This window comes from Anoplolepis gracilipes, chromosome 8 (assembly GCF_047496725.1).
Source record: "Anoplolepis gracilipes chromosome 8, ASM4749672v1, whole genome shotgun sequence".
Lineage (NCBI taxonomy): Eukaryota > Metazoa > Arthropoda > Insecta > Hymenoptera > Formicidae > Anoplolepis > Anoplolepis gracilipes.
Window position 1 is genome coordinate 5,350,312 of NC_132977.1, and position 27,506 is coordinate 5,377,817.

The following is a 27,506-nucleotide window of genomic DNA, read 5'->3' on the forward strand; positions in this document are numbered from 1 at the left end:
GTTGTACTAATCTAGTTCGTTAACGAGATGTGCTAGTTATGTTTTTCGCTCTGAAGTGCCTGTACATTCCTTCTGGTATCGTGACCACTTGTATTATGACGATCACAATTGCTATTAAACTTATAATAAACTGAAAAAATTGTAATAAATTAGACTTATTAGACAAAAAACTTCGTAATAAAGATTTTAAATTAATTATAGAATTATTTTAGAAAACGAGAGAGAGAGAGAGAGAGAGAGAGAAATCAACATTTCTGAGCGTCAATTTGTAAAATATATATTTCCGTTACTTAATTAAATAAAATAATAAAGATTATGTAGTAAAGGATATAAAGCTTATAATTTTTATAGCATGATAATTTTTAATGAATAATAATTTTTTAATTAAATAAAATATAAAATATATAAAAGAATAAACATATTGAAAAACTAACTTTTCGCAGAATGTCATTGCCAAAATAGAAGACACCTATTCCAGTAAATTTTAGTGGGTGATATATCAATTGCAACGTAAACTGAAAAATCTGCATAAGAAATATGATTATTTTATATAGAATTATTATCATTATTTAAACAGTTTATTTAAAACATTTCTTTAACTATAAAAATTTATTTTACCTCGTTACGAACATCAGCATATCGAAGAAAATCTGTCACTTGATGAATAATTGTTTTCATTTCATTAGCCTAAAAAAATAATTAATATATATATATATATAATAAAAAAATAATTATATCTATAATTACATTAATATGTGTGTAAATATATATTGTATTTATTAAGATTCATACAAAATTTACCTTATTGCTGACACTCTCGCAAGCGTAATTTAAACAAAAGAGCCTAATAGCAAAAAAAAGAAGCCACGTTTGCATGTGGTACCAGCTAAACAGCGAGAAAGGAGATTTTACTTCTATATGTATATAAATATACCAAAAATATCTCAAAAAACATATCATACAATTTATCATTTCCATAGTCATTTGTATTTTGAATATTCTATTTAATTCGCGAGCGATTTGACACAATTCTAAATGCAGATGCCTATTAAAAAATAATATTGTTAACAAGAGAACATTAGATAAATATGTGCGTAGAAAAAAGAACTAGCATACAGTATTCGCATATCTACTTCAAATACGTTAGTTTTATTGTTAAGTTTATATTAATAATAATTTTATTAAATTTATTGTTAAATCTCCAGAAATTAAAGATTAATCCGACTAAATTTGTATACCGATTTACATTGATGTCCATAGCACATTTATAATAGCTAGTACACATGCTATTTTTATGAATTAATATTGGTTTTTTCCATGTACATCTCAATCCATATTCTTCTTTTAGCAAAAGACATCTCATGTGCTCGTTTACTTTATCAAATCTGCTACCAATGTACCTGTATTATAGTAGAAAAACACATAATCTTAAAATATACATTAAACATAAATTATTTAATATAATTAATGTTTAAAATTAAGTTTTTATAGAGATTGAATTATATTATTTTGACATTAAAAATTGTAGGAATAATCTACAGAGGAAATGTATATTAAATTGCAAATTACACATGACTTCTTATCTTCTTAAAATTATATTTACTAAATTAATAATATTAAATTTTTATTTACTAAAGAATTTTATATTGTCTATTAATTAGTATCAATCATTTTATTATATATATATATACATTAATATATAACATTAATTATAGCATTAATTTGTTTGATTATTAAAACATATACACTTACATATTTCGGATATAATACTAACCACAGAAGAGTCGTTTGTAATAAATCCATAAACATGTTGACGTGGAAATGATAATTTGTGATATAGGGTAAAATCAACCGCCAAGGATTTTTTTTCACTCTCCACCATATTAAATCATTTATATTCATGAAATTTATAGACACTAACCATCCAATTAATATCCATTTCACAAGTGTGTGCAGTTTGTGATACACCTTTGGAGTGCCTAGTTTTTCTAATGTATTATCTACAGCAGCAAGCCTTTTTATAAATATTCGAAATCTCTGAATAATATTAAGAAATCAGGATATTTGCTTATTCTTTTATAATATAAAATACATACTGTACACATAAAGAAATAAAAAATTTTAATGATGTGAAGTGTTATAATCTTATGCTAGTAAGTATTATAATTTGTATTTTTATTATTAATTAATCTCAGTAATATGTACATATATACATACATACATATATACACACACACCTTGTTATGATAAATATTTATGATAACAGATATGATGATGACAAAAATCGACATCAGTACAGTGATGATATTAGCAGGTTCAAAATAAAATCTTTCTATTTTAAGCTCGATTACTAGATAATAGTAAAGACACACATAAACAACCCAAAGTGTCAGATCATAAAAAATATTTAAATGAATTTTCTTAGGGAAGTAAACACCACAACCAAGAACAGAAAAAGTTAGGAGCAAAGGATGTAAAGCTTGTTCTATAGTCATCACCATAATTACATCACTCTTACAGTTTCTGAAGTAAACTGACACTGAGTGTTTATACGAACTCATTTAGTCAATACATAGCTCATTTATAAAAAATGATGGAAGTGTATAGTTGAATTAATACATTAGCGTTATGAATTATTTTATTCTTTTATAAATACACATAATTTTAAAAGAGACAAGTTAATTGATTTCACTGAACAATATTAATGTTGTTAAACATTAGTATAAGTTTCTATGCATGGAAATAGCTAAAATATTTAACTTTTTATTAAAATTATTTTAGAGGTAAAGATTAAGCGGCGATATTTCTTTTCTGTCTTTATAATCAATAGTACTTAAAGGTTTATTCTATAATTCGCATAATTAATTCTATACTTAACAGTCAAATTTTACATTTTAAAGAATCAGTCAATTAGAATAAAAGATTTATCAAATATTAAAAGAATTTATTTAAAGACGTGTGTATGTATAATTACAAAATAATAAAACAAATGCATAATTACAAATTATACATATAATAAAATAAATTAATAATTTATACATCAACAATATATGATCAAAACATACTAATTATATTCATAGTGATATTCACAGTGATATGAATGCATCATATATTAATAATTGAAAATTTACTGCATATAATTTCTTATAATATTTTTCAATTGTACACATTTAAAATATTTTATAGTTTAATGATTATCTACTATTTCTTAAAGATAAAAGTACATAAAAAGCAAATTTTAATATTTTTATGTGTTAAAATGCATTCCTCTATTCTTTTACTCCTAATTATTTTAAATTATTAAACGTCAAGCATATATTAATGTCAAAAGAGCCTCATTATTACCTATACAATATAAAAAAAACACAAATTTATAACATTATTTTAATATTTTATAACATTTAAAAATAAATTCTACTTAAAAAAATAACTTTTTTGCTAATAAGAATAAATTGATGATTTCAATACGCGTAAGTGCTACAAAAAACATATTGCAATTACGAAGTTCTCTTATTGTTACAATTTATTATAATCGACCTGCCTGACAAATGAGTATAAACAGTCAATTAGTTTGCAATATTCGCTGATCACAGTAACTATTATCCAATAAATCTTTTTTGTCATACTTTATTATATTGACCTTATAACACGACCAACATCTAAGATTTTATACATATATTACACGCGTAAGTATTTCATACTTTCTAATAATTTGGTTCTATTATGCTTATTTCTATTACAACATAGTAACTTCATTTATATGAATGAAATAATGTTCATTCACATTTGACCTCTGCAGGGTTGTATTTTATTACTTGTAACAGAAAAAGTAATTTTCTTATAAAATACAAAATTACATTTTTCGGTAAAAAGTAACATATTTGACAATTACTTTTATTGTTACTTTGTTTAAAATTATTTGGTATAATTTGCAAAGAAAGGAACATATTAAAAAAAAGTGTTGGAATGCAGCATTACATGAAATCTATTAGAAACTCTTTTTAATATGTACCTTGTTTCTTTCTAGTTTATAAGACGAGTAGCACGCACACGCATGCACACACACGCGCGCGCGCGCATATATATATACACATATATATATATATATATATATATATATAAAATTTGATTCTTTCATTATTAATTAGTATTGAGAATATACGAATATATGAATATCTATACACCTTGTTAAGATAAATATTTACGATAACAGATGCAGACGAAAACCGATATCAGTACATTGACTATAGTAGAGGTTTCAAAAAGCCATTTTTCTGCTTTAAATTTAATTACTAAATAATAATAAAAATAAATATATAAACAATCCACATCGTCAAATCATAGAAAACATTTATGTAAACTTTCTTAAGAAAATAAATATCGAAACTAAGAACGGAAAAAGTCAGAAGAAAAGGATGTGAAGCTCGTTCTATAGTAATCCCATAATTACATAACTCTTACATGTTTTGAAGCAAATATTGGGCTCCAGAGAACACAATGTTATGTACAAAGCATGTTATATTGCTATAACATTGTTGAAATTATAACATTGATGTTACATCACTGTTGCCTTGTGTTTACTGAGCTGTTTGTACATCTTATCATATCATTTACAACCTATTTGCTAGTAGCATATTCTTAAGTAGTTCGTCAAACCGATGGAGAAGAAAATTTGAATTAATAATGTGAATTCACATTTCTCTGTAGAAATTCGAATAAAATATAATTTTGAACCACACATTTACAGTCCATTTGCTATGAATGTTTCTTTTATGCAGATTCTTTTTAATGTAGATTATGCTCTGCATTGAACATATATTATAAGCATAAAAAAAAAGTTTTTTGTTTAAATTTATTATATCTTATTTCTTATTTTATTTGTGTTATTATATTTTAATTATGTTATCTATGTTATTTTATTTATATTATTAAATATTACACTTATACTGTATATTAAAAGCCGATTTCAGTTTCCTCATTTCCTACCGGATTTGCATTTAATTAAAGTATTAATCATGTAATTTTTTCACTTTTCACAAAGAAAAATTTACATGATCGATCCCCTGATTTTATTATTTTTTGATTATGCGAGGTTAGTAAGGCATGTCCCTGCCTATCGTTAGATAGGCAACCCAACTTACTGATCTGTACGTTGCGGAAGCATCCTGTACAAACTTATTTAGTCAATACATAGCTCATTTATAAAAACCGATGTAATAGTGTATAATTGAACCAATACTTTTACAAACATATTACATATTTTACTTTTGTTTCGTATAATAAATTATTATTATAATATAATAAAACAAAAATTTGCGTTATACATAACAATTATAAGATAATCAGTATTAATTATCAATATTTACTTTGAGAAAATACACAAAAAATAAATTAATAGCATTATTACAATATTTCGCAACATCTAGAATTTAGAAATAAATAAATTTCTCATAAGAATGAATTGATGGTTTTAATACGCGGAAGTGCTACAGAAAACATATTGAAATTACAGAGATCTCTTATTGTTGAGTCATCACAATTACGATTTGCCTAACAAATAAATATAAACAGACAGTTAGTTACTAGTTAGTTTACAATATTCATTGAACATGGTAACTACTACTCAACAAGCTTTGTTTCCTTTTTTTATTACATATTTCATTATAGGATTGAGTCCCTATCCTATGATATAACCAACATCTAATAGAATCCCATGGATTACATACTTAAGTATCTTATATTGTGTGATAATTTGGTTTGCTTTACCTTACATTTGTTACACAGAGATATGGAAGCAGTTATATTCATCGTTACAATCATTCTCTACGGTAACTAATATTTTTACCACAATTATATAATACAATTAGTTTACATACATAGGCTGCATTTTCTTTGAACGTTCACACACTGAAACCGTCAATCTATTTTTCTTTGATATATAATGAGCAACAAAGATAGAACAATGTATCCAAACGCAGCTAAATACGACTGATTACTTTTTGAGAAACGGTAATGCTTATTAGTTACTTTTTAAAATTAATAACAAATAACAGTAAAGTTACTTTTTAGAAAAAAGAATAATGATAATAAGTTGTAAAGTTAATTTCTTAACTCTAAATTTCTGGGATAATTAACATCTTAACCATAATTGTATGTTTCTACGATTATAAACTTTTATCATTAAATAATACAAGAAAGTATATTTTAATATGCATTTTTATTATAAAGTAATTAATTTACACATATTAACATGATTTATTATATCAATTAATAATTACACTTGATAATAGTAAAACTTTATGTAATAATTTCCTGAAAAATTTTTACCAAATAATATTTCTTAAGCTTGTTTACATATTTATTACACAATTACATAATTACGTTTTAAAGAATGGAAACATTATATATATATATATATATATATATACATTTCAAAAAATCACCTATATCTTAAATTATTTTCGAAAGTTAGGATAAGCATGAAAAGGCTTGCTGTGCTAATGATACTTTAAAACAATTTAACATTCTAAAGACGTATTGAAACATGCACATATCTTCCAAACAAGTACATGGAAAATATATAGTTTTATTACTCAAAATACGATTCATTATAATAGCTGAAAACAGAACGAGACATTACCTGGACCTGGTTATTTCTATTTTATATACTAAACCATTGGAAAGTTATGTTTATCTGTTTTAAAGGTTTGGATGTTTTTTCTGGTATCGTGACCATTTGTATTATGATGATCAGAAATGTTATTAAACATACGATAAACTGAAAAAAAACATGTAAATTAAATTATTTTGTACAGACTTTATAGTTACAAAAACTTGACAATTATAAATTCATTATAAGATTATTTTAGAAAGAGAGAGAGAGAGAGAGAGAGAGAGAGAGAAATCAACATTTCTAAACATCAATTTGTAAAACATACATTTCCGTTACCTAATTGACTAAAATAATAAAGATGTGAAATGTGGTAAAAAATATAAAGCCTATAATTTTTATAGCGTAATAATTTATAACACATAATAATTTTTTTTTTTATTTTATAAAATATAAAAAATAAATATATAAAGATAAGTTGTATATAGGAAAACTAACCCTTCGTAGAATGCCATTACCAAAATAGAAGAAACCCAATCCATTAAATTTTAATGGATGATATATCATTTGCAACGTAAACTGATAAATCTGCAATATGATTATTTTATACATTATTTTGTAGACACTTTATTTAAAACATTTGTTTTTAATATAAAAATGTATTTACCTCGTTACGAACATCAGCATATCGAAGAAAATCTGTTAGTTGATGAATAATTATTTTCATTTCACTAGCCTAAAAAATAATCAATAAATATATATATGTATATTTATGTTTATTTATTTATTAAATTTCATACAAGAATTTACCTTAGAGCTAACACTCTCGCAAGCGTAATTTAAACAAATTATTCTAATTCCATATAAGAACAACCACGTGTAGATGTCAAACCAATTAAATAGTGAGAAAGGAGATTTTACTTTTATATGCATATAAATATACCAACAATGTCTCAAAAAACATATCATACAATTTATCACTTCCATAGTCATCTGTATTTCGAACATTCCATTTAATTTGCGAGCAATTTGACACAATTCTAAATGCAAATGCCTATTAAAAATTAATATTTGTTTACAAGAGAATGTATATATATACAAAACGCGCGTGCATAAAGAAAAGAACTATCATATATATAATATATCGACATAAATTTTTATTGACTACGAAGTGCATCTCTCAGCTTTACTGTTATATCTGAATTAGTTTTATTAGTTTTATTGTTAAATCTCCAGAAATTAAAGATTCGTCCGAACAAAAGTAAAATACTGATTTACATTGATATCCATAAAACATGTTTATAATAATTAGTACACATGATATTTCTATGAATGGTTAATGGTTCTGTTTTTTTCCATGTACATCGCAATCCATACTCTTCTTTTAGCAAAAGACATCTCATGTGTTCGTTTACTTTATCAAATCTGGTACCAATGTACCTGTATTATAGTAGGAAAAACACTTTTAAAATTTTAAAATATACACAAAAAAATAAATTGTTTAATATCATTAATGTTTAAAATTAAGTTTATATAAATTAACTACATTATATATATATATATATATATATATATATATATATATATATATATAATGTAGTTAATTTATATAAACTTAATTTTAAACATTATATATATATATATATATATATATATATATATATATATATATATGTAGATATAACGAGTACTTATTTAAATTGTGTTAAAAATAAGTGGTTATTACTTCAAAACAAGTAGACCAAACAAAGTAAATAAATCGCTTTCTTATAGAGAGAAGACGGGTAAGTTTTATTACTGTCATGAGAAAATATAGAATGTTTTAATAATTTAAACATACATTATAATTTTTTATAATTGCTTGCTTCCATGAACTATATTAAAGCAGGTTTTCAAGATATTATCCATTGGAATCGGTACAAAATTATAACCGTTTGTGAAAATTTTAAAGTACAAATAAAAAAAAAGTAAATAAAAATTTTATTTTTAATTTAAAATTTATTTTGTATTTTTATTTATTTTTATATTTTACTTTTTTACTTAAAAAATAAATAAAATGTTAAATATCCAGCACACAATACGTAAAGATTATAATGCAATTTCAGAAAGGCCGTTGAAAAGTATCAAAAACATACTTCTAAGTGTAGTTTTGTTTGATTATATTTTAGATCTATTATTTACTACGAAATCCATGATATCCCTTAGTATAGTTTTTGTCTCTATTGTAAAACTCGATGAAGAATACTTTTTCGATACTAGCTTTAAATGTTCACCTTAAAATATTTATCTTAATATTTGATATTTGTAAACTAACTTATACAAAAGCTCAAATAAAAATTATCATACATTAGATCTTAGTTGATTAAATAATCGCCAAAATCGAAGCAAGAAAAATATAATAATTGCGTGTATACACAAACACGATAAATATATATGTGTTCTGGTAAAAGTGAGCAATCTCTCGAATCCCATAAGTTCCTATAAAATTTTTTTCTATAATGTATTTCTACCGAGATATTTGTTTCTAAAGCTTAAATCTGAGCATCATTTTTCTAAAATAACTTTTATATTATTTTGTACATCTTAATAATGTATTATATAAGAACTTTTTTTATTATTAAATGAAGATCTTTAAAATAGTGTGATGAAATTTTGTTTTTAGATTTGTCACATCTTTCTCTAAAAAAAAGGCATTCTTGTTTTATTTCGTTAAAACTGTTTTCAAGAAAAACGCATTTGATTAATAGAAAGTAAACCTTATTCGTAATAATTGATTAAAATATAATAATAAATGAAAATAATACAAAATTATATTGTGTATTAAAAAAAATTAATTACTTAAAAAAATTATTTAGCATTGTGAACAAATAAAAAGTGATACTGGGATATTATGTGGGTGCAGCAGTCATCAAATCATCGTGCACGGGAATGCGTTAGAGTTGGTGGAAGTCATTTTGGAACATTTTTTTAAATTTGGCCAAATTCGTTTTCTTATACACATAAGAAAACGATTTTAGCTAAATTAAAAAAAAATGTTAAAAAATTATATATATCGTGTTTGTGTATATTAACTAAAGCATTTTAATTATTTTGATTCTTAAAAATATAAAATACACTATATTGAATGTAATACTAACCACAAAAGAGTCACAAGTAACAAATCCATAAACATGTTAACGTGAAAATGATGGTTTGTGATATAAGAAAAAATAAAGCTCCGATAATCTTTCGTGTTTCCCCACCACCATATCCCATCATTTATATTCGCTAAATTTATAGACACTAACCACCCAAGCAACACTCGTTTCACATATGTGTGCAGTTTGTGATATATTTTTGGAGTACCTAGTTCTTCCAATGTATTGTCTATAGCAGCAACTCTTTTTATAAATATTCGAAATCTCTGAATAAGAAACAATTTAAAATATACTTATTTTCCTGTAGTATAAAACATAATTGTACACATAAAGACTACATAAAAAATTTTTATTGTAAAGTTCCATAATCTTTACATTATTAAGTATTAAAATTTGATTATTTTTATCATTAATTAGTATTGAAAATATATGTATATGTATATATATATATATATATATATATATATATATATATATATACACCTTGTTATGATAAATATTTACGATAACAGATGTGATGCAGACGAAAACTGATATCAGTACATTGACTATAGTAGAGATTTCAAAAAGCCATTTTTCTGCTTTTAATTTAATCACTACATAAAAATAAAGATAAATATAAACGATCCAAATTGTCAAATCATAAAAAACGTTTATGTAAACTTTCTTGGGAAAATAAATACCAAAACCAAAAACCGAAAAAGTCAGAAGGAAAGGATGTAAAGCTTGTTCTATAGTAATCACCATAATTACATAACTCTAACAAGTTTTGAAGCAAACTGGCATTGTATATTTGTACGAACTCACTTAGTCGATATATAACATTTATAAAAAACGATGTAATAGTGTATAATGTGTATAGTGTTGAATCAATACATTATGGATCATTTAATTCTTTTATAAATATACACACAATGAGAAAATCGATTTATTTCGCTGAACAATATTAGTTAATAATTAGTGAACAGTTTTTATCATAAAAATAGCTAAAAGATTTAATTTTTTAAATTATATAAGAGACAAAAAGCGATGATATTTCGTTGAAAGCTTTTTGAATTTTCATAATCAATGATAAGCTTTATTCTACAATTACTAACAGCTAAATTTTCATATATTAAACAATTAGTCAATGAAAAGAATACTTATAAAGAGCTTATATATTTAAAGGCGTATATATATGTACGCATAATTACAAAATAATAAATTGCTCGCAAATTGTGTAATAAAATAAATTAACGATTAACAATGTATGATCAGTAAGACATACTGATTATATGATATATATAGTAGTACATATGAATTATACGTGTAATATGTTATTAGTAATTAAAAGTTACTGTCACACATATAATTCGTCTAATTATATTTTCCAATTGTATGTAAGTAATGTCTTAAACATGTTTTAATAATAGTCTAATCTACTATTAATTAAAGACAAAAGTAAATAAAAAGCAAGTTTTAATATTTTTATGCAATAAAATATATTTATCTATTCTTTTACTTCTAATCATTTTGGATTATTAAAAGTTAAGCATATATTAATATGTCAAGAAAAAACGTGATTCTTACACAATTAGATATTTGCTAATCATTTTTCAGATACTACATTGTACGAGTAATATAATAAAACAAATACAAACTTATGTTACACAGAACAATTTTAAGATAATTAGTATTGATTATCAATATTTGCTTCGACAAGATACACAAAAAATAAATTAATAACATTATTTCAATATTTTGCAACATACAAAATTTAAAAATAAATTAACTTCTTTGCTCATAAGAATAAGTCAATTTTAATATACACAAGTACTGCAGAAAACATTATAGTACAAAGATCTATTATTGTTATGAGTCATCATAATTGCGACTCGCTTAACAAATGAGTATAAACAGACAGTCAATGTTAGTTTGCAATATTCATTGAACATGATAACTAGTATTCAACAAGCTTTGTGCCCTTTTCTTGTTACGTATTTCATTCTAGGATTGAGTCCCTATCCTATGAAACAACCAAAATTTAATAAAATTCCATGGATTACATACTTAAGTATCTTATATTCTCTGATAATTTGGTTTGCCTACGCTTACATTTATTACTACCTAGTGATACAGAAGAAGTTATATCCATCCACGATACATTTATTCTCTGCGGTAATTAATATCCTTACCACAGTTACATCTACGATTATGAGTTTCTATCATCAAGAGGTACAAGAAAGCATATTTTAATATATATTTTTATATGAAGTAATTAAAGCACACATATATTTATACACTATATCAATTATTAATTACATTTGATTGAACTTTAGTAATTCTCTGGAGAATTTTATTAAAATATTTTTCAAACTTTTTCAAATATTTGTAAATAATTATATAATTACATAATTATATTTTGCATAATAGAAAGGATGTATTTATAGAGAACAGTTTAAAATGTCATCAAATGTCAAACAATTAGATATTTGCTAATGTTCTTCTACACATACATATACTACATGGTTATATAATAAAACAAATAAAAATTTATGTTACCCAGAGTAATTTTAAGATGCTCAGTATAGATTATCAACATCTACTTCATACGAGAAAATACACAAAAAATTAATTCATAGCATTATTTTGATATTTTGTAACATATAAAATTTTAAAATAAATTAATTACTATATCTATAAGCAAATCGATGATTTTAATATGGACAAGTGCTGCAGAAATATTGAAATTACAAAGATCTATTATTGTTACGAATCACTATAATTACGATACATCTAACAAATGAGTATAAACAGGCAGTCAATGTTAGTTTGCAGTATTCATTGATTATGGTAACTACTATCTAACAAGCCTTGCGGCCTTTTTTTATTACGTATTTTATTATGAGATTAAGCTTCTATCCCATGAAACAACCAACATCTAGAATTTCATTGATTACATACTTAAGTGTCTTATATTTCCTGATAATTTGATTTGTTTATGGTTATTTTTATTACTACATAATGACTTTATTTATATGGAAGAAGTTATATCCAGCCACAATACATACCATTTCTTCGATAATTTTCATCGTTACCATGATTGTGTCCACGCTTATGAGGTTCTATCATAAAGAAGTATAAGATAGAGTATTTTAATATACATTTTTATTATGTGATATAATTAAATTATGTATTTATATTAATTATAAATTACACTTAATAATTTTAGTAATTCTCTGAAGAATCTTATTAAAGCTGTATCTTTCAAGCTTTTCTAAATATTTGTACATACATAATTACATAATTATATAATTATGTTTTTCATAATAAAAATATGACATATTTATAGCTACAGTTTAAAATGTCATCTAATATCCCAAATTGTTTTAGAAACTTAGAATGTGCATAAAAAGGCTTGCTGCTGTAAATGATACTTTAGAACAATTGGGCACTCCAAAGGCGTATCGAAAGATGCATACATATTCGAAACAAGTATTAATTGGATGGATTGCATACAGTATTATTATAAACTCTTCCTGTACACTTTGGCTAATAACAGACCAAGACATTATTTCGGCATTATTTCTACCTTATATACAAAATCATTATCTTAATGTTAATGCATTTATAGATTTTGTATTTACTTTTTTTTTATGGTTGGTATTCATATTTATATAATTCATACGTATAACTATATATACATATACATAATATATCAAACTAATACGTATCTATTTATATTCATCCTTTTTTTTAAATCTTCATAAACTTTCTGTTTATCTCTTTCCTTTTCTCCTCCCTCATCACTTTTGTTATCGCTGTTTTACTCTTTCTTTTTCTTACTTCTTCTTCCTGCTACCCTTTCTCGTTCACTCTTTTCTACTGTACCTTCCCTCTCTTTCTCCCTCGCTCTTATCCTCCTTTTTTCATTCTCTCTCTCTCTCTCTTCTGCAAAATTTTGTTTTACTAACATAAAAAATATATTTATCATTAAAAAATGGCATTTTTCGACATTTTTAGCAAAAACTTATTAGAATAATTCTTTCCAAACTAATATGTTATTTTGCGGAATTTACAATACATGTATAATCTTTTTAGGTAGTATAAAATTGGACTATAATTACTAAAAAATTTGTCTATCAAATGTCTATCAAAAACTAATAAGATATTATTTAATACAGGTATATTGGTACTAGATTTGACAGAATAAACGAGTATATTCGATATTTATTGATGAACGAGAAATATGTACCAAAGTATAAATGGAAGAAACCTGTAGTCGCTCTTTGTCGATATATTATTTGCACTGATAATTATAAGCATACATTGTGGACATCAATGTAAATTAAAACATGTCACATTTTAGTAGATAATCTTTTTAATTAATATTATAAGAAAATATAAACTTTACGTTTAATAATCATAATAAACATCCCAAGAAAAATGAGTATGATATGTTCAGATGTAAATATACATAATTAAATATGTAAAAATCTGATAATATATGTAATTTTATATTATCTTATATAAGATAAGATCTGAAATTTGACGCGATATAATCTTATATAGCCATATCTTTATATAATCATGTTTAACTAATTAAATAATAAAATAGATTTAGTCAAATATAATTATATAAAAAAGATAATTTATCATGCCGAATTCCGGATATTATTATACATAGTCAAATCATATTGCATCAAATTTCAAATTTAATTATATATGGACAAGTTATTGTATATTACATATAGCTAGATCACGCCGAGATTTAATTAGATATGATTATATATAATCACGTAAGTTCATTTTTTCTCGGGACTGTCTGAAAGAAATAAGCACTTTTTTTTTAGTAATGGTAGTATATGTTTTTTAATAAATTTGGATGTGCTGAATCCATTTGCTCGTAAAAATATCGGCTTTTTATTTCATTAGGATTTTGAGAAAATTAAGATTAATTTTAAAGTAATATAATTTTAATAATGTATGTGTGTGTGTGTGTATAGTTTTTGCTATCTCAATCAAATTATATAAAAGCTTTATTATGTTATTGTAATAAAAGAAATATTTTTTATTGCTTAATTTAAATTTTTTTAATTACAATTTTTTTCGGGAACTCTGCATACTATCTTTGTAAAAAAAAATTTTAATTTTTAATTTGAGCTAAACCATTTTGTCACGACAGATTATTTAGATATAAGTATTCAAATATTGCAAAAATTGTAGTTTCTTGCACCAATTATAGTTGTTACCTCGATATAGTTATTCAACTATAGTATAGAAGATTGCAAAAATTTTGGTTTTCTTACACCTTTAATTTTCTCAAAATTACAGTTTGCAAATTTTGATGAGATAAGGTATTTTTAAGTAGATTTGGATTTACACATCCAAATTTACTTAAAAACTTAAATACTACAAGCTGTAAAAAAAAATCCTTATTAGACAGGGTATAATAATGAAAAAGATTTTGTTATTATTACCCTGTAAAAGAATTTTTTATAAGTTTAATAACATATGAAAATAATTATATGTTTATTTGAATAGTAAAGTACGTTTCTTGACAGGCATCTTCATTTAGAATTATGTCGTATTGCTCGCGAATTAAATTTAATATTCGGAACCCAAATGACTTTTGAAATGGCATCTCATATTACAAACATAATAATCATGTGTTTTGGTTTAAATACATTGCATGGAAAAAAGATAACAATAAATCAATGGTTTGGTATAAGCTATTGGACCTTGATGCTTATAACAAAACTTTACGCGATAAATTATATTTGCGAATGTGTACAAGTTAAGGTAAAACCATGCAAATTTTAATAATATATATATATTGCAAATTAAATTGGTATTTAAGTATTAATATTTAGTCAATTGTATATATTCCATAATATTCCATAATATTAAACTTAAAATTTTAGGCTAAAAAGATTGACAAAATATTTCTTGAACTAACAAATATTATTCAATATGCTGACATTTGGAAAGAAGTAAGCAATGTTTTAGTAGCAAAAAAAGTAGCAATAAAATAAATAAGAGATAAAATTAAAATAACGGTTATTTATAGATTCATCAGTTTATTTTACAAGCAATACAACATCCATTAAAATTTACTGGAATGGGTTACTTCTATTTTGGCAATGATTTTCTTCGAAAGGTTCACTTTTATACAGATTATCTTTTACTAATTAATTTTTATAGTATGTGTTAAATCATATAATTAAAACATATATTTCTGCAAATTGATCTAATGCTATTTTTATCAAAATTTTTATATTGCTATATTATTTCATGTCTTATTCAATTTCTAATTTCTAATTTATCGGATATTTCAATAAATTGTTATTCATATATGCAACAAGTCGTAACTAACATACATTTTTTTCAGCTTTGCGCAACCATTTTAATGTATGTGATTATTATGATACAAATGAAAATACATTTTCTTTAAAAGTATGTAACAATTTGCTCTTAAAAAAGACAATATTAAAATTAATGTATCGTCAACTTTAACACTGCAATAATGTATTAAGATTATTTTACATATAATTACCTCAAGATTAACTATCATTTAATATTAGAAAATATAAATTAAAAAAATAAAAAATATTAAATTACATCTCTTATTACATTAATAATTTATTTTTCCCAAACCAATTACGTAGATATAAACATTGCGTACAAGATATTTGAAAAATTTAGAAATATTTCTAAGATTTAAATTACACACATAATATGTACATATTAAAAATATTCACAATAATAATTAAAAATATTTTAGAAGAGTTGTAAAATATAATTGCATTACATATTTGTAATATGTTATTAGTAATTTAAAGTTACTGTCACATATAAATCCTCTAATTAAAATCATAATATTTTTAAATTGTATGTATTCTAAATATGTCTTAATGACAACTTAGTATTTATTAAAAATAAAAGTAAATAAAAAATAAATTTTAATATTTTTATGTGTTAAAATTCCCCCATTCTTTTACTTCTAATTACTTTAGATTATAAAACTTCAAACATATATTAATATATCAAAAGCATCCTTATTATATTTAAACAATTAGATATTAGCTATTCTTCTTTTACATACATTTACATCTTATTTGTTTCATATAATAAATTATTACTATGATATAATAAAATAAGAATTTATGTTATACAGAACAATTTTAAGATAATCAGTATTGATCAACATTTGCTTCATACGAGAATGTACACAAAAAATAAGTTAATAGCATTATTTCAGTATTTTGCAACATATAAAATTTAAAAACAAATTAACTTCTTTGCTCATAAAAATAAATCGATAGTTTAATACGCGCAAGTGCTGTAAAAAACATAACTATAAAAATCTATTATTGTTATGAGTCATCATAATTGCGATTTGTCTAACGAGTGAATATAAATAGACAGTCAATGTTAGTTTGCAGTACTCATTGATCATGGTAACTACTATCCAACAAGCCTTGCGCCCTCTTTTTGTTACGTATTTTATTATGGGATTGAACTTCTATCCCATGAAACAACTAACATCTAGAATTCCATTGATTACATGTTTAAGTGTCTTATATTGTCTGACAATTTGGTTTGTGTATGCTTATCTTAATTACTACATAGTGATTTTATTTACATGGCAGAAGTTATATCCATCCAGGATATTCTTCATTATTTCGATAATTCATACCATTACCACAATTGTGTTCACGCTTATGAGTTTCTATTATGAAGAGGTAAAAAAGCATATTTTAATATACATTTTTATATACATTTTTAATATACATTATTTATATAATACATACGTTTTAAAATGTTACCTAAATGTCACAAATTGTTTTAGAAATTTAGACTGTGCATGAAAAGGCTTGCTGTTGTAAATAATACTTTGGAACAATTAGGTACTCCAAAGGCATATGGAAAAATGTATATACATTCGAAACAAGTACTAGTTGGATGGATTGTATACAGTTTTATATTAAGCGTTATTGGTGCACAATGGCTAACAGACCGAACAATTATCTGGGCATTATTTCAATGTTATATACAAAACCATAGTACCAATATTAATGCATTTATAGATTTTGTATTTATTTTTATTTTATGGTTAGTATTTACATTATATATAGTTCATAAGTATATAACTAAACTAATACATATGTATTTTTGCATTTGTGCTTAAATTTTTTAGATTTTCATAAATTCTTTTTCTCTATCCCCCTTTTTCTCTCTCTTCTAGCTCTCTTTCTTTTCCTCACTGTTACCCCCTCTTTCTCTTACTCACTCTTTCAACCTCTCATTCTCACTCGCTCCTTTCCTCTCTTTCTCCTCTTTCTCAATCCCTCTCCCCTTCCTTTCTTTCACTCTCTCCCTCTCTTCCTCTTTCTCTCTATTTCTCTCTCTTTCCTGCAAAATTTTGCTTTACTAACTTTACTAATAAAAAATGTATTTATTATTAAAGAATGGCACTTTATGGAACTTTTAACAAATACTTAAACTAATTATTTTCAAATTAATACATTTATTATTTTACCGAATTCACAATACATATGAAATCTGTTTAGGTATTATAAAATTATATAGTTATTAAAAACTTTGTTATTTAAATGCATATCGAAATATGTATCAAAAACTAATAAGACATTTATTATATAATACAGGTATATTGGTACTAAATTTGACAGAATAAACGAGCATATGCGATATTTATTGGTGAACGAGAAATATATATCAAAGTATAAATGGAAAAAACCTGTAATCACTCTTCGTCGATATGTTATTTGCACTGATGATTACAAGCGTACATTGTGGACCTTAATGTAAATTAAAACGTGCTACATTTTGATAGATGATTTATCTGGTTAATTTTATAAGAAAATATAAACATTACGTTTAATGATAACACTGTCTGATGATAAAAAGCATCTTCTTTTTTGATCGATCCTAGTATATGTTTCTCAGTAAACTTGAATGTAAAGAATCCATATCTGTTCGTAAGAATGCTTCACCTCATCAGAATTTTGAGAAAGTTAAGTCAAATGCAAAAGTTAAAATTTTTGAGTAGCTATATCTAAGTAACCTGACATAATGGAAGAGTTTATGATGGTTCAAATTAAAGGTTAAACATTTCTCTTTACAGAGATAATGTACAGAGTTCCTAAAAAAAAAAAATGATAATTAAAAAGTCGCACTAAATTGATCAAAAATATTCCTTTTGTTATATTAACTTATCAAAACTTATATGTAACCCGGCTGTGATAAAAAAAACTATATATATTTTTGTATTTAATATATAAACACACATACATTATTGACATTTGTCCTGTAACATTAATTTAAGAAAAAATGTTTAAACAAAAAAATTTTTTAAAGCAATTATTTTTAACAATTATTTGTTTGTAAAAATTTTCTTTTACATTACCAGAAATCTAATAGTTATATTTTTGCTGTCAGCTGGGTTACATATAGACTTTAATAGGTTAATATAATAAAAATTTAGTATTTTTCATCAACTTAATGCTTTTTTTGTAAATATACAATATTTTGAAGAATTCTGTACATTATCTTCGTAAAATGGAAGATTTAACGTTAATTTTAAGTGGTAAACTCTTCTATCACGTCAAATTAATACCTAGATATGTATAGCTATTTAAAGATTACAAAAAAATGGATTTTACACCTTAATTCTCTCTAAAATTCTCATGAGATACAGTATTTTATTATTGGTACAATCAGATCCAGCACATCCAAATTTTTAAAAATTAAAAACTTATACTACAAATTATGAACAAATTCTTGTCGGACAGTTTAATAAAAAGTACTAATTTTTTATGAGTTTTAATAATATATGAAAGTAATTTTGTTTATTTGGATAATGAAGTTCTTTTCTTGACAGGCATCTTCATTTAGAGTTATGTCGTATTGTTCGCGAGTTAAATTTAATATTTGGAACCCAAATGACTTTTGAAATGGCATCTCTTATTACAAATATAACAGTCATATGTTTTGGTGTAAATATATTATTAACGCAATATCAAAAAAGTTTACCATTATATCAATGGTTTGGTATAAGCTACTGGATCTCGATGTTGGTAGTGAGGCTTTACGTGATAAATTATATTTGCGAATGTGTTCAAGTTAAGGTAAAACCACACAAATTTTAATAAAAATATACATTACACAAATTAAATAAGTATTAAATTAGTATTTAAGTATTAGTATTATATTGTAGATATTCAATATTAAACTCAAAATTTTAGGCTAAGAAAATTGAAAAAATATTTCATGAACTAACAAATATTATACGATATGCTGACATTTGGAAAGAGGTAAATGACGTTTTACTACATGCAAAAATGTAAATATAATAAATAAGATAAAACTAAAATAATCATGATGAATATATGATTATTCATCTACAGATTCAGCAGTTTATTTTACAAGCCATGCAACGGCCATTAAAATTTACTGGAATGGGTTACTTCTATTTTGGCAATGATTTTCTTCGAAAGGTTCACTTTTACCCAGATTTTTCTTTATTACTTAACTTTTATATCATTTATTAAATTATACTAAATTATAAATTATATTTCTACAAATTGATCTAATGATTCTTTTATCGAAATTCTTGCATTGCTATCTTTCTCTTGTTTTATTCAATTTCTAATTTCTAATTCGATATTTCAATAAATCGCTATTCACATATGCAACAAATCTTAACTGATATACATTTTCTTTCAGCTTTGCGCGGCGATTTTAATGTACGTAATTATTATGATACAAATGAAAATATCTCTTTTTGAATAGGCACAATTTGCTTTTAAAGAAAAAAATTTTTTAATTAATATTTATTATAAAATTTAACATTGTAATAATATGTGTACTAAGATGTAATATCAAAAATATTTTCACATAATTACATGAAATTAACTGTCGTTTAGTTTTAGAAAATATAAGTTAAAAAAAAGAGAAATTTTAAAATAATTATCTTATAGCATAATAATTTATTTCCACCTTAACCCATAAAATACGTAACTGTTATTGAACACAAACATCATGCACAAGATACTTTACATAATTTATAAATTTTTCTAAGATTTATGTTACATACACACACACATAGACACACACACACACACACTATATATATATATATATATATATATATACAATATATATATATATATATATTATCTTTATAATTAGTAATGCAAGTTTGTTCTATCATTATTAATGGTCAAATTTTATTTTAAAGACAGTCAATTAAAAAAATATTTATGAATGTTAAGAAAGAGCTTATTTAAAGGCACATATATGTATGTATAAATACAAAATAAAATTCACGAATTATGTAATACAATAAATTAACGATTAACAATATATGAACAAAAAGCATACTGCTCAAATGATATATGTGGATTATAAGTGTATATGTTATCATTAATTGAAAATTACCGCCACATATAATTCCTTCAACTATAACATTTTTCAATTACGTATATCAAGTATGTCTTAATGATTAGTTAGCATCTAGAGATAAAAGTAAATAAGAAGCAAGTTTTAATCTTTTTATACACAAAAATATAGTTCCATACTTTACTTTTAATATTGCATTATTAAATGTTAAGCACAGGGCCGGTCCTAACGGGCGTGCCCGCACGCAGAGGTAAAACTTTAAGGGTGTAAAAATATTAAATCAAAAATAAGAATTTTTATATAGGTACGTTATGTTGTCAGTAAATCAACAATTACACAGTTAAGAATCCGAATGTTATCCTCAATACTAACTCCCATCCAAGGCCGGTAACGAAATTGTATCTGTGTGCATTGCACGAGTCAACGCGTACTCAGACGTTCGTCGTTTATTCCGGACAATAACGAAGTAATTTTTGTGCGAATTTTATAATTTGTCAAAAGAGAAATTAAAGTTAATAAAGGAATTAAAGTAAAAAATTAAAATTAATAAAAAATTATTTGCAATCGTCTATGTCTCAAAATCGATTAACCGAATTAGAACTTTTAGTTATAGAACATAAACTTTGGGAAAGTTTAAATTTATCTGATGTTGCAGACGATTTAGCTAGTAAGAAGTTCAGAAAAGTTTAATAAAAAATGTTTTCGTTATGTTTTTAAGTATTTTTTAAATTTTTATGTATATTTGCAACATACATGCTTTACATATGTCATATAATTTGCACTTTTTATTCCATTTTATTACACATCCACATAAAGACGTAAAAATTGTTCACGCAGACTAATAAGGAGCTAGAATCGGCCCTGATTAACATATATTAATATATGAAGAAAACGTTCACTATAAGTTAAATAATTATTACTTCTCTATAAGTTAAAATCATTATCACTTAAATAATTAGATATTTGCTAATCTTCTTTTACACACACATACACTACATGATTATATAATGAAATAAATAAAAACTTATGTTACCCAGAATAATTTTAAGATACTCATATAGATTATCAACATCTCTACTTCGTACAAGAAAATACACAAAAAATTAATTAATAGCATTATTTTGATATTTTGTAACATATAAAATTTTAAAATAAATTAATTCCATCTATAAGTAAATCGATGATTTTAATATGGACAAGTGCTGCATAAAACATATTGAAATTACAAAGATCTATTATTGTTATGAATCACTATAATTACGATACATCTAACAAATGAGTATAAACACGCAGTCAATATTAGTTTGTAGTACTCTTTGATCATGGTAACTACTATTCAACAAGCCTTGCGCCCTTTTTTTATTACGTATTTCATCATGGGATTGAACTTCTATCCCATGAAACAACCAATATCTAGAATTTCATTGATTACATACTTAAGTGTCTTATATTCCCTGATAATTTGGATTGTCTATGGTTATTTTTATTACTACATAGTGACTTTTTTTATGTGCGAGAAATTATATCCAACCACGATACATACCATTTCTTCGATAATTGCCATCGTTACCACGATTGTGTCCACGCTTATGAATTTCTATCATCAAGAGGTACAAGAAAGCGTATTTTAATATACATTTTTATTATGTAATGTAATTTAATTATATATTTATATTACACTTTATAATTTTAATAATACTCTGGAGAATCTTCTCAAAGCTGTGCCTTTCAAGCTTTTCTAAATATTTGTACATAATTACATAATTATATAATTATGTTTTTCATAATAAAAATATGACATATTTATAGCTACATTTTAAAATATCACCTAAATGTGTCCCAAATTCTTTTAGAAACTTATGATGTGCATAAATAAGCTTGGTGCTGTAAATGATACTTTGGAACAATTGGGCACTCCAAAGGCGTATCAAAAAATGCATATATATTCGAAACAAGTAATAATTGGGTGGATTTTACACAGTTTTATTATAAACTCTGTCAGTACGCTTTGGCTAATAATGTACCGAGACATTATTTCGGCATTATTTCTACCTTATATACTAAATCATTATCTTAATGTTAATGCATTCATAGATTTTGTATTTACTTTTCTTTTATGGTTGGTATTATTATATATGTATTTATATATATTTATATAGTTCATAAGTATAACCATATTTATCATGAAATTAATACATATGTACTTGTATTTGTTCTTAAATTTTTAAGATTTTCATAAACTCTCTTTCCTTACCCTCTTCTTCTCCCCCATTCAGCACTCTCTTTTTTTCTCTCTTACTGTCATTCTCTTTTTTTCTCTATCTTTCTCCTCTCCTCCCTATCTCTTGTAAAATTTTGCTTTACTAACTTTTTTAATAAAAAATTGTATTATTAAAAATAGTATTTCACGGAATTTTTTACAAAAATTTAAAATAATTTATTTTACATTAATATATTATCTTTCGAAATTAACAATACATATATAATCTTATAAATTATTATAAAATTATATAATTATTAAAAACTTTTTTATTTAAATGTATGTCAAAAGTTTCTTCAAAAACTAATTAGATATTTATTATATAATACAGGTATATTGGTACTATATTTGACAGAATAAATGAGCATATACGATATTTATTGGTGAACGAGAAATATGTACCAAAGTATAAATGGAAAAAACCTGTGGTCGCCCTTCGTCGATATGTTATTTGCCCTGATGATTACAAGCGTACATTGTGGACCTCAATGTAAATTAAATTGTGCTATATTTTAATAGTTAATTTATCTGGTTAATTTTATTAAAAAATATAAATTTTTAGTTTAAAAAAAACACTGTCTGACAAGAGAAAACAATTTTTTTATCGTTCGTAGCGTATGTTATTATAAATTTCAGTGTAAAGAATCTATATCTGTCTATAAAAATGCCTTATCTCATCAAGATTTTGAGAAAATTAAGACAATTGCAAAAGCTAAAATTTTTTAAGCTATATCTGGGTAACCCGACATAATAGAAAAGTTAATGTGGCTCAAATTAAAGGTTAAACATTTCTCTTTACGAAGAAAATGTATAATTCGTGAAAAAAATTGTAATTTAAAAAAATAGCATTAAATTCACTAAAAATGTTTCTTTTACATTAACTCATTAAAGCCTTTATATAACCCGATTAAAATAACAAGAACTACATGTTTATATTTTGTATTTAATATGTATACATATGCATTATTGGTATTATTAATTAAATTTCTTGTAATATTAATTTTTAAAAAACGTTTAAATAAATTACTTAAAAACAATTATTTGTAAACATTTTTTTAAGGACACTGTTAGATATTTAATATTTATGTTTTTACTATTTTTATTGAATTATACATATATGTTTTATTAAGTAGGATAATATAGCAATAAGATTATTTTTCATCAACTTAATACCTTTTTTATAAATCAGAATTATTTTCAGAAATTCTGTACATTATCTTCTGTAAAATGGAAGATTTTACTTTGAATTTAAGAAAATAAACTCTTTCATCACGTCAAATTAATACCTAGATAGCTACGTAAAGATTGCAAAAATTTTAGTTTTTAACACCTTTAACCTTAATTTTCTCAAAATTGTGATAAGATAGGGTATTTTTATTGATAGGTTTAGAATCAGCGTATTTAAATTCACTTAAAAACTTATACTACAAGAATATACCACTGTGAAAAAAATCCTTGTCAAACAGCGTAATAAAAAAAGATTACTTTTTTATAAATTTTAATAATATATGAAAGTAATTTTATGTTTATTTGGATAATGAAGTACGTTTCTTGACAGGCATCTTCATTTAGAATTATGTTGTATTGCTCGCGACTTAAATTTAATATTCGGAACGCAAATGACTTTTGAAATGGCATTTTTTATTACAAATATAACAGTCATATGTTTTCTTTTAAATACATTGCTAACGCAATATGGAGAGTCTGTACCATTAAGTATTTTGCTTATTTTAAGCTATTCGATCATGGTACCCATAGTGAGGCTTTACGTGATAAATTATATTTGCGAATGTGTTCAAGTTAAGGTAAAACCACGCAAATTTTAATAAAATATGTATATTATACAAACTAAATTAGTATTTAAATATTAATATTTAGTCAAATGTATATATTCCATAATATTGTATATATTTCATAACATTAAACCCAAATGTTTAGGCTAAAAGAATTGAAAAAATGTTTGATGAACTAACAAATATTATTCAATATGCTGATATTTGGAAAGAAGTAAGCAATATTTTACTAGCAAAAAAGTGAGTAAAATAAATAAGCTGAAATTAAAATAATGTTATATTTATCTACAGATTCAGCAGTTTATTTTACAAGCGATACAACATCCATTAAAATTTACTGGAATGGGTTTCTTATATTTTGGCAATGATTTTCTACGGAAGGTTCGCTTTTACACAAATTTTTCTTCATTACTTAATTTTTATACTATGTATTAAATTATTTAATTAAAACATAAGTAATATTTCTACAAATTGATCTAATGCTATTTTTATCAAAATTCTTATATTGCTATATTATCTCATGTCTTATTCAATTTCTAATTTCTAATTTATTGTATATTTCATTAAACTGTTATTTTTTTACGCAAGAAATATTAATTGACATACATTTTCTTCCAGCTTTGCGCGATGATTTTAATGTACGTAATTATTATGATACAAATGAAAATACCTTATTTTTAAATGTGTTACATAATCTGCTTTTAAAGAAGAAAATATCAAAATTAGAGTGTCGTAAATTTTAACATCGTAATAATGTGTGTAGCAAGATATAATACCAAGAATATTCTCACATAATTATATTAAGATTAACTGTTGTTTAGTTTTAGAAAATATAAATTTAAAAAATGAGAAAAATTAAAATAACTCTCTTATGGTATAATAATTTATTATTATGCTATCTTAAACTATAAAATACGTAACAATTATTAAACACATACATCATGCACAAGATACTTTACATAATTTATAAATTTTTTTAAGATTTATGTTACATACACACATACAAACTATATATATATATATATATATATATATATATATATATATATATATATATATATATATATATATATATTGTTACGCTCAGGAGTCGCGATATGTCGAAAAGTTCTCGCGCCGAAACTTTAATTCGTTCACGTACGCACGCAAGAAATAAATGGACACTTTTTTAGGAAACCAAATAACTTTACAACGGTAATAATAAGAAAGAATATAACGATAGAACACATAAAGAGAATACATGTCATTTAGCCCAAAACTATGATTGCAAAGACTGTTTATTTACATAGCAACCTTAGCTCATCTGTTCTACAACTAATCGATATATATATATTATTTTTATAATCAGTAATGCGAGTTTATTCTGTAACTATAATTATTAACACATTTTCACATTTCATATTAAAGGCAGTCAATTAATTAAAAGAATATTTATAAATGTTACAAGAGAGCTTATTTAAAAGCATAATGTATGTATGTATATAATGTATGTATGTATATAATTACAAAATGATATTTACAAATTATGTAATAAAATAAACTGATGATTAACAATATATGATCAGTAAGACATAGTGATTATATGATATATGCAATAATATATATGCATTATAAGTGTAAATGTTACTATTAATTAGAACTTACTCCCTCATATTATTCCTTCAATTATAACATTTTTCAATTGCATGTATTATAATTATGTCTTAATGATAATCTACAATTTATTAAAGATAAAGCTAAATATGGAACAAATTTTAATCTTTTCATGCGCTGAAATGTAGTTCCCTATTCTTTACTTTTAATCATTTTGAACTATTAAACGTCAAGCATATATTAATATGTCAAGAAAGTGTCACTATTAGTTAAATAATTATTACTTAAAGTCATTATTACTTAAACAAGTAGATATTTTCTAATCTTTTTTTACACACATACTACATTATTATATAATAAAACAAATAAAAACTTATGTTATACAGAGTAATTTTAAGATAATCCAGTATAGATTATCAACATGTACTTCGTACGAGAAAATACGCAAAAAATTAATTAATAGCATTATTTTGATATTTTGTAACATATAAAATTTTAAAATAAATAACTCTTTCGTTCATAAGCAAATCGATGGTTTTAATACGCGCAAATGCTGCATAAAACATATTGAAATTACAAAGATCTATCATTGTTACGAATCACTATAATTACGATACATCTAACAAATGAGTATAAACAGGTAATCAATGTCAGTTTGTAGTACTCTTTGATCATGGTAACTGCTATTCAACAAGCCTTGCGCCCTTTTT

At 23.9% G+C, this 27,506-nt stretch overlaps 2 protein-coding genes and 1 pseudogene across 2 annotated transcripts; 2 read left to right on the forward strand and 1 right to left on the reverse strand.

The window, feature by feature from the left end:
* Positions 1-19: 19 nt before the first annotated feature.
* Positions 20-2,561, reverse strand: LOC140668821 (uncharacterized; annotated as a pseudogene).
* A 6,939-nt stretch (positions 2,562-9,500) lies between these two features.
* On the forward strand, positions 9,501-15,940 carry LOC140668822 (uncharacterized). Its single transcript, XM_072898144.1, has 7 exons — positions 9,501-9,548; positions 11,647-11,961; positions 13,120-13,385; positions 13,911-14,069; positions 15,291-15,528; positions 15,681-15,719; positions 15,797-15,940. The coding sequence occupies exons 1-7, from the start codon at positions 9,501-9,503 to the stop codon at positions 15,938-15,940; spliced, it is 1,209 nt and encodes a 402-aa protein (XP_072754245.1).
* A 1,488-nt stretch (positions 15,941-17,428) lies between these two features.
* Positions 17,429-23,904, forward strand: LOC140668823 (uncharacterized). Its single transcript, XM_072898145.1, has 9 exons — positions 17,429-17,471; positions 17,579-17,774; positions 17,865-17,871; positions 18,396-18,554; positions 19,631-19,877; positions 19,995-20,063; positions 20,157-20,246; positions 23,004-23,074; positions 23,742-23,904. Exons 1-9 carry the CDS (start codon positions 17,451-17,453, stop codon positions 23,902-23,904), a joined length of 1,023 nt encoding a protein of 340 aa, XP_072754246.1. The 5' UTR covers positions 17,429-17,450.
* The last annotated feature ends 3,602 nt before the right edge of the window (positions 23,905-27,506 follow it).

Excerpts from the sequence above, each read along its gene's own strand:
- LOC140668823 (XM_072898145.1), top strand. The coding sequence starts at position 17,451 with ATGAGTTTCTATTATGAAGAG. Across the intron at positions 19,878-19,994 it reads GCGAATGTGTTCAAGTTAAG|GCTAAGAAAATTGAAAAAAT; the intron begins GTAAAACCACAC and ends TCAAAATTTTAG. Across the intron at positions 20,247-23,003 it reads GCAATGATTTTCTTCGAAAG|AAACTTATGATGTGCATAAA; the intron begins GTTCACTTTTAC and ends AAATTCTTTTAG.
- LOC140668822 (XM_072898144.1), top strand. The coding sequence starts at position 9,501 with ATGTGGGTGCAGCAGTCATCAAATCATCGTGCACGGGAATGCGTTAGA. Across the intron at positions 9,549-11,646 it reads GTGCACGGGAATGCGTTAGA|ACAGTCAATGTTAGTTTGCA; the intron begins GTTGGTGGAAGT and ends GAGTATAAACAG. Across the intron at positions 15,720-15,796 it reads ATGCTGACATTTGGAAAGAA|ATTCATCAGTTTATTTTACA; the intron begins GTAAGCAATGTT and ends GGTTATTTATAG.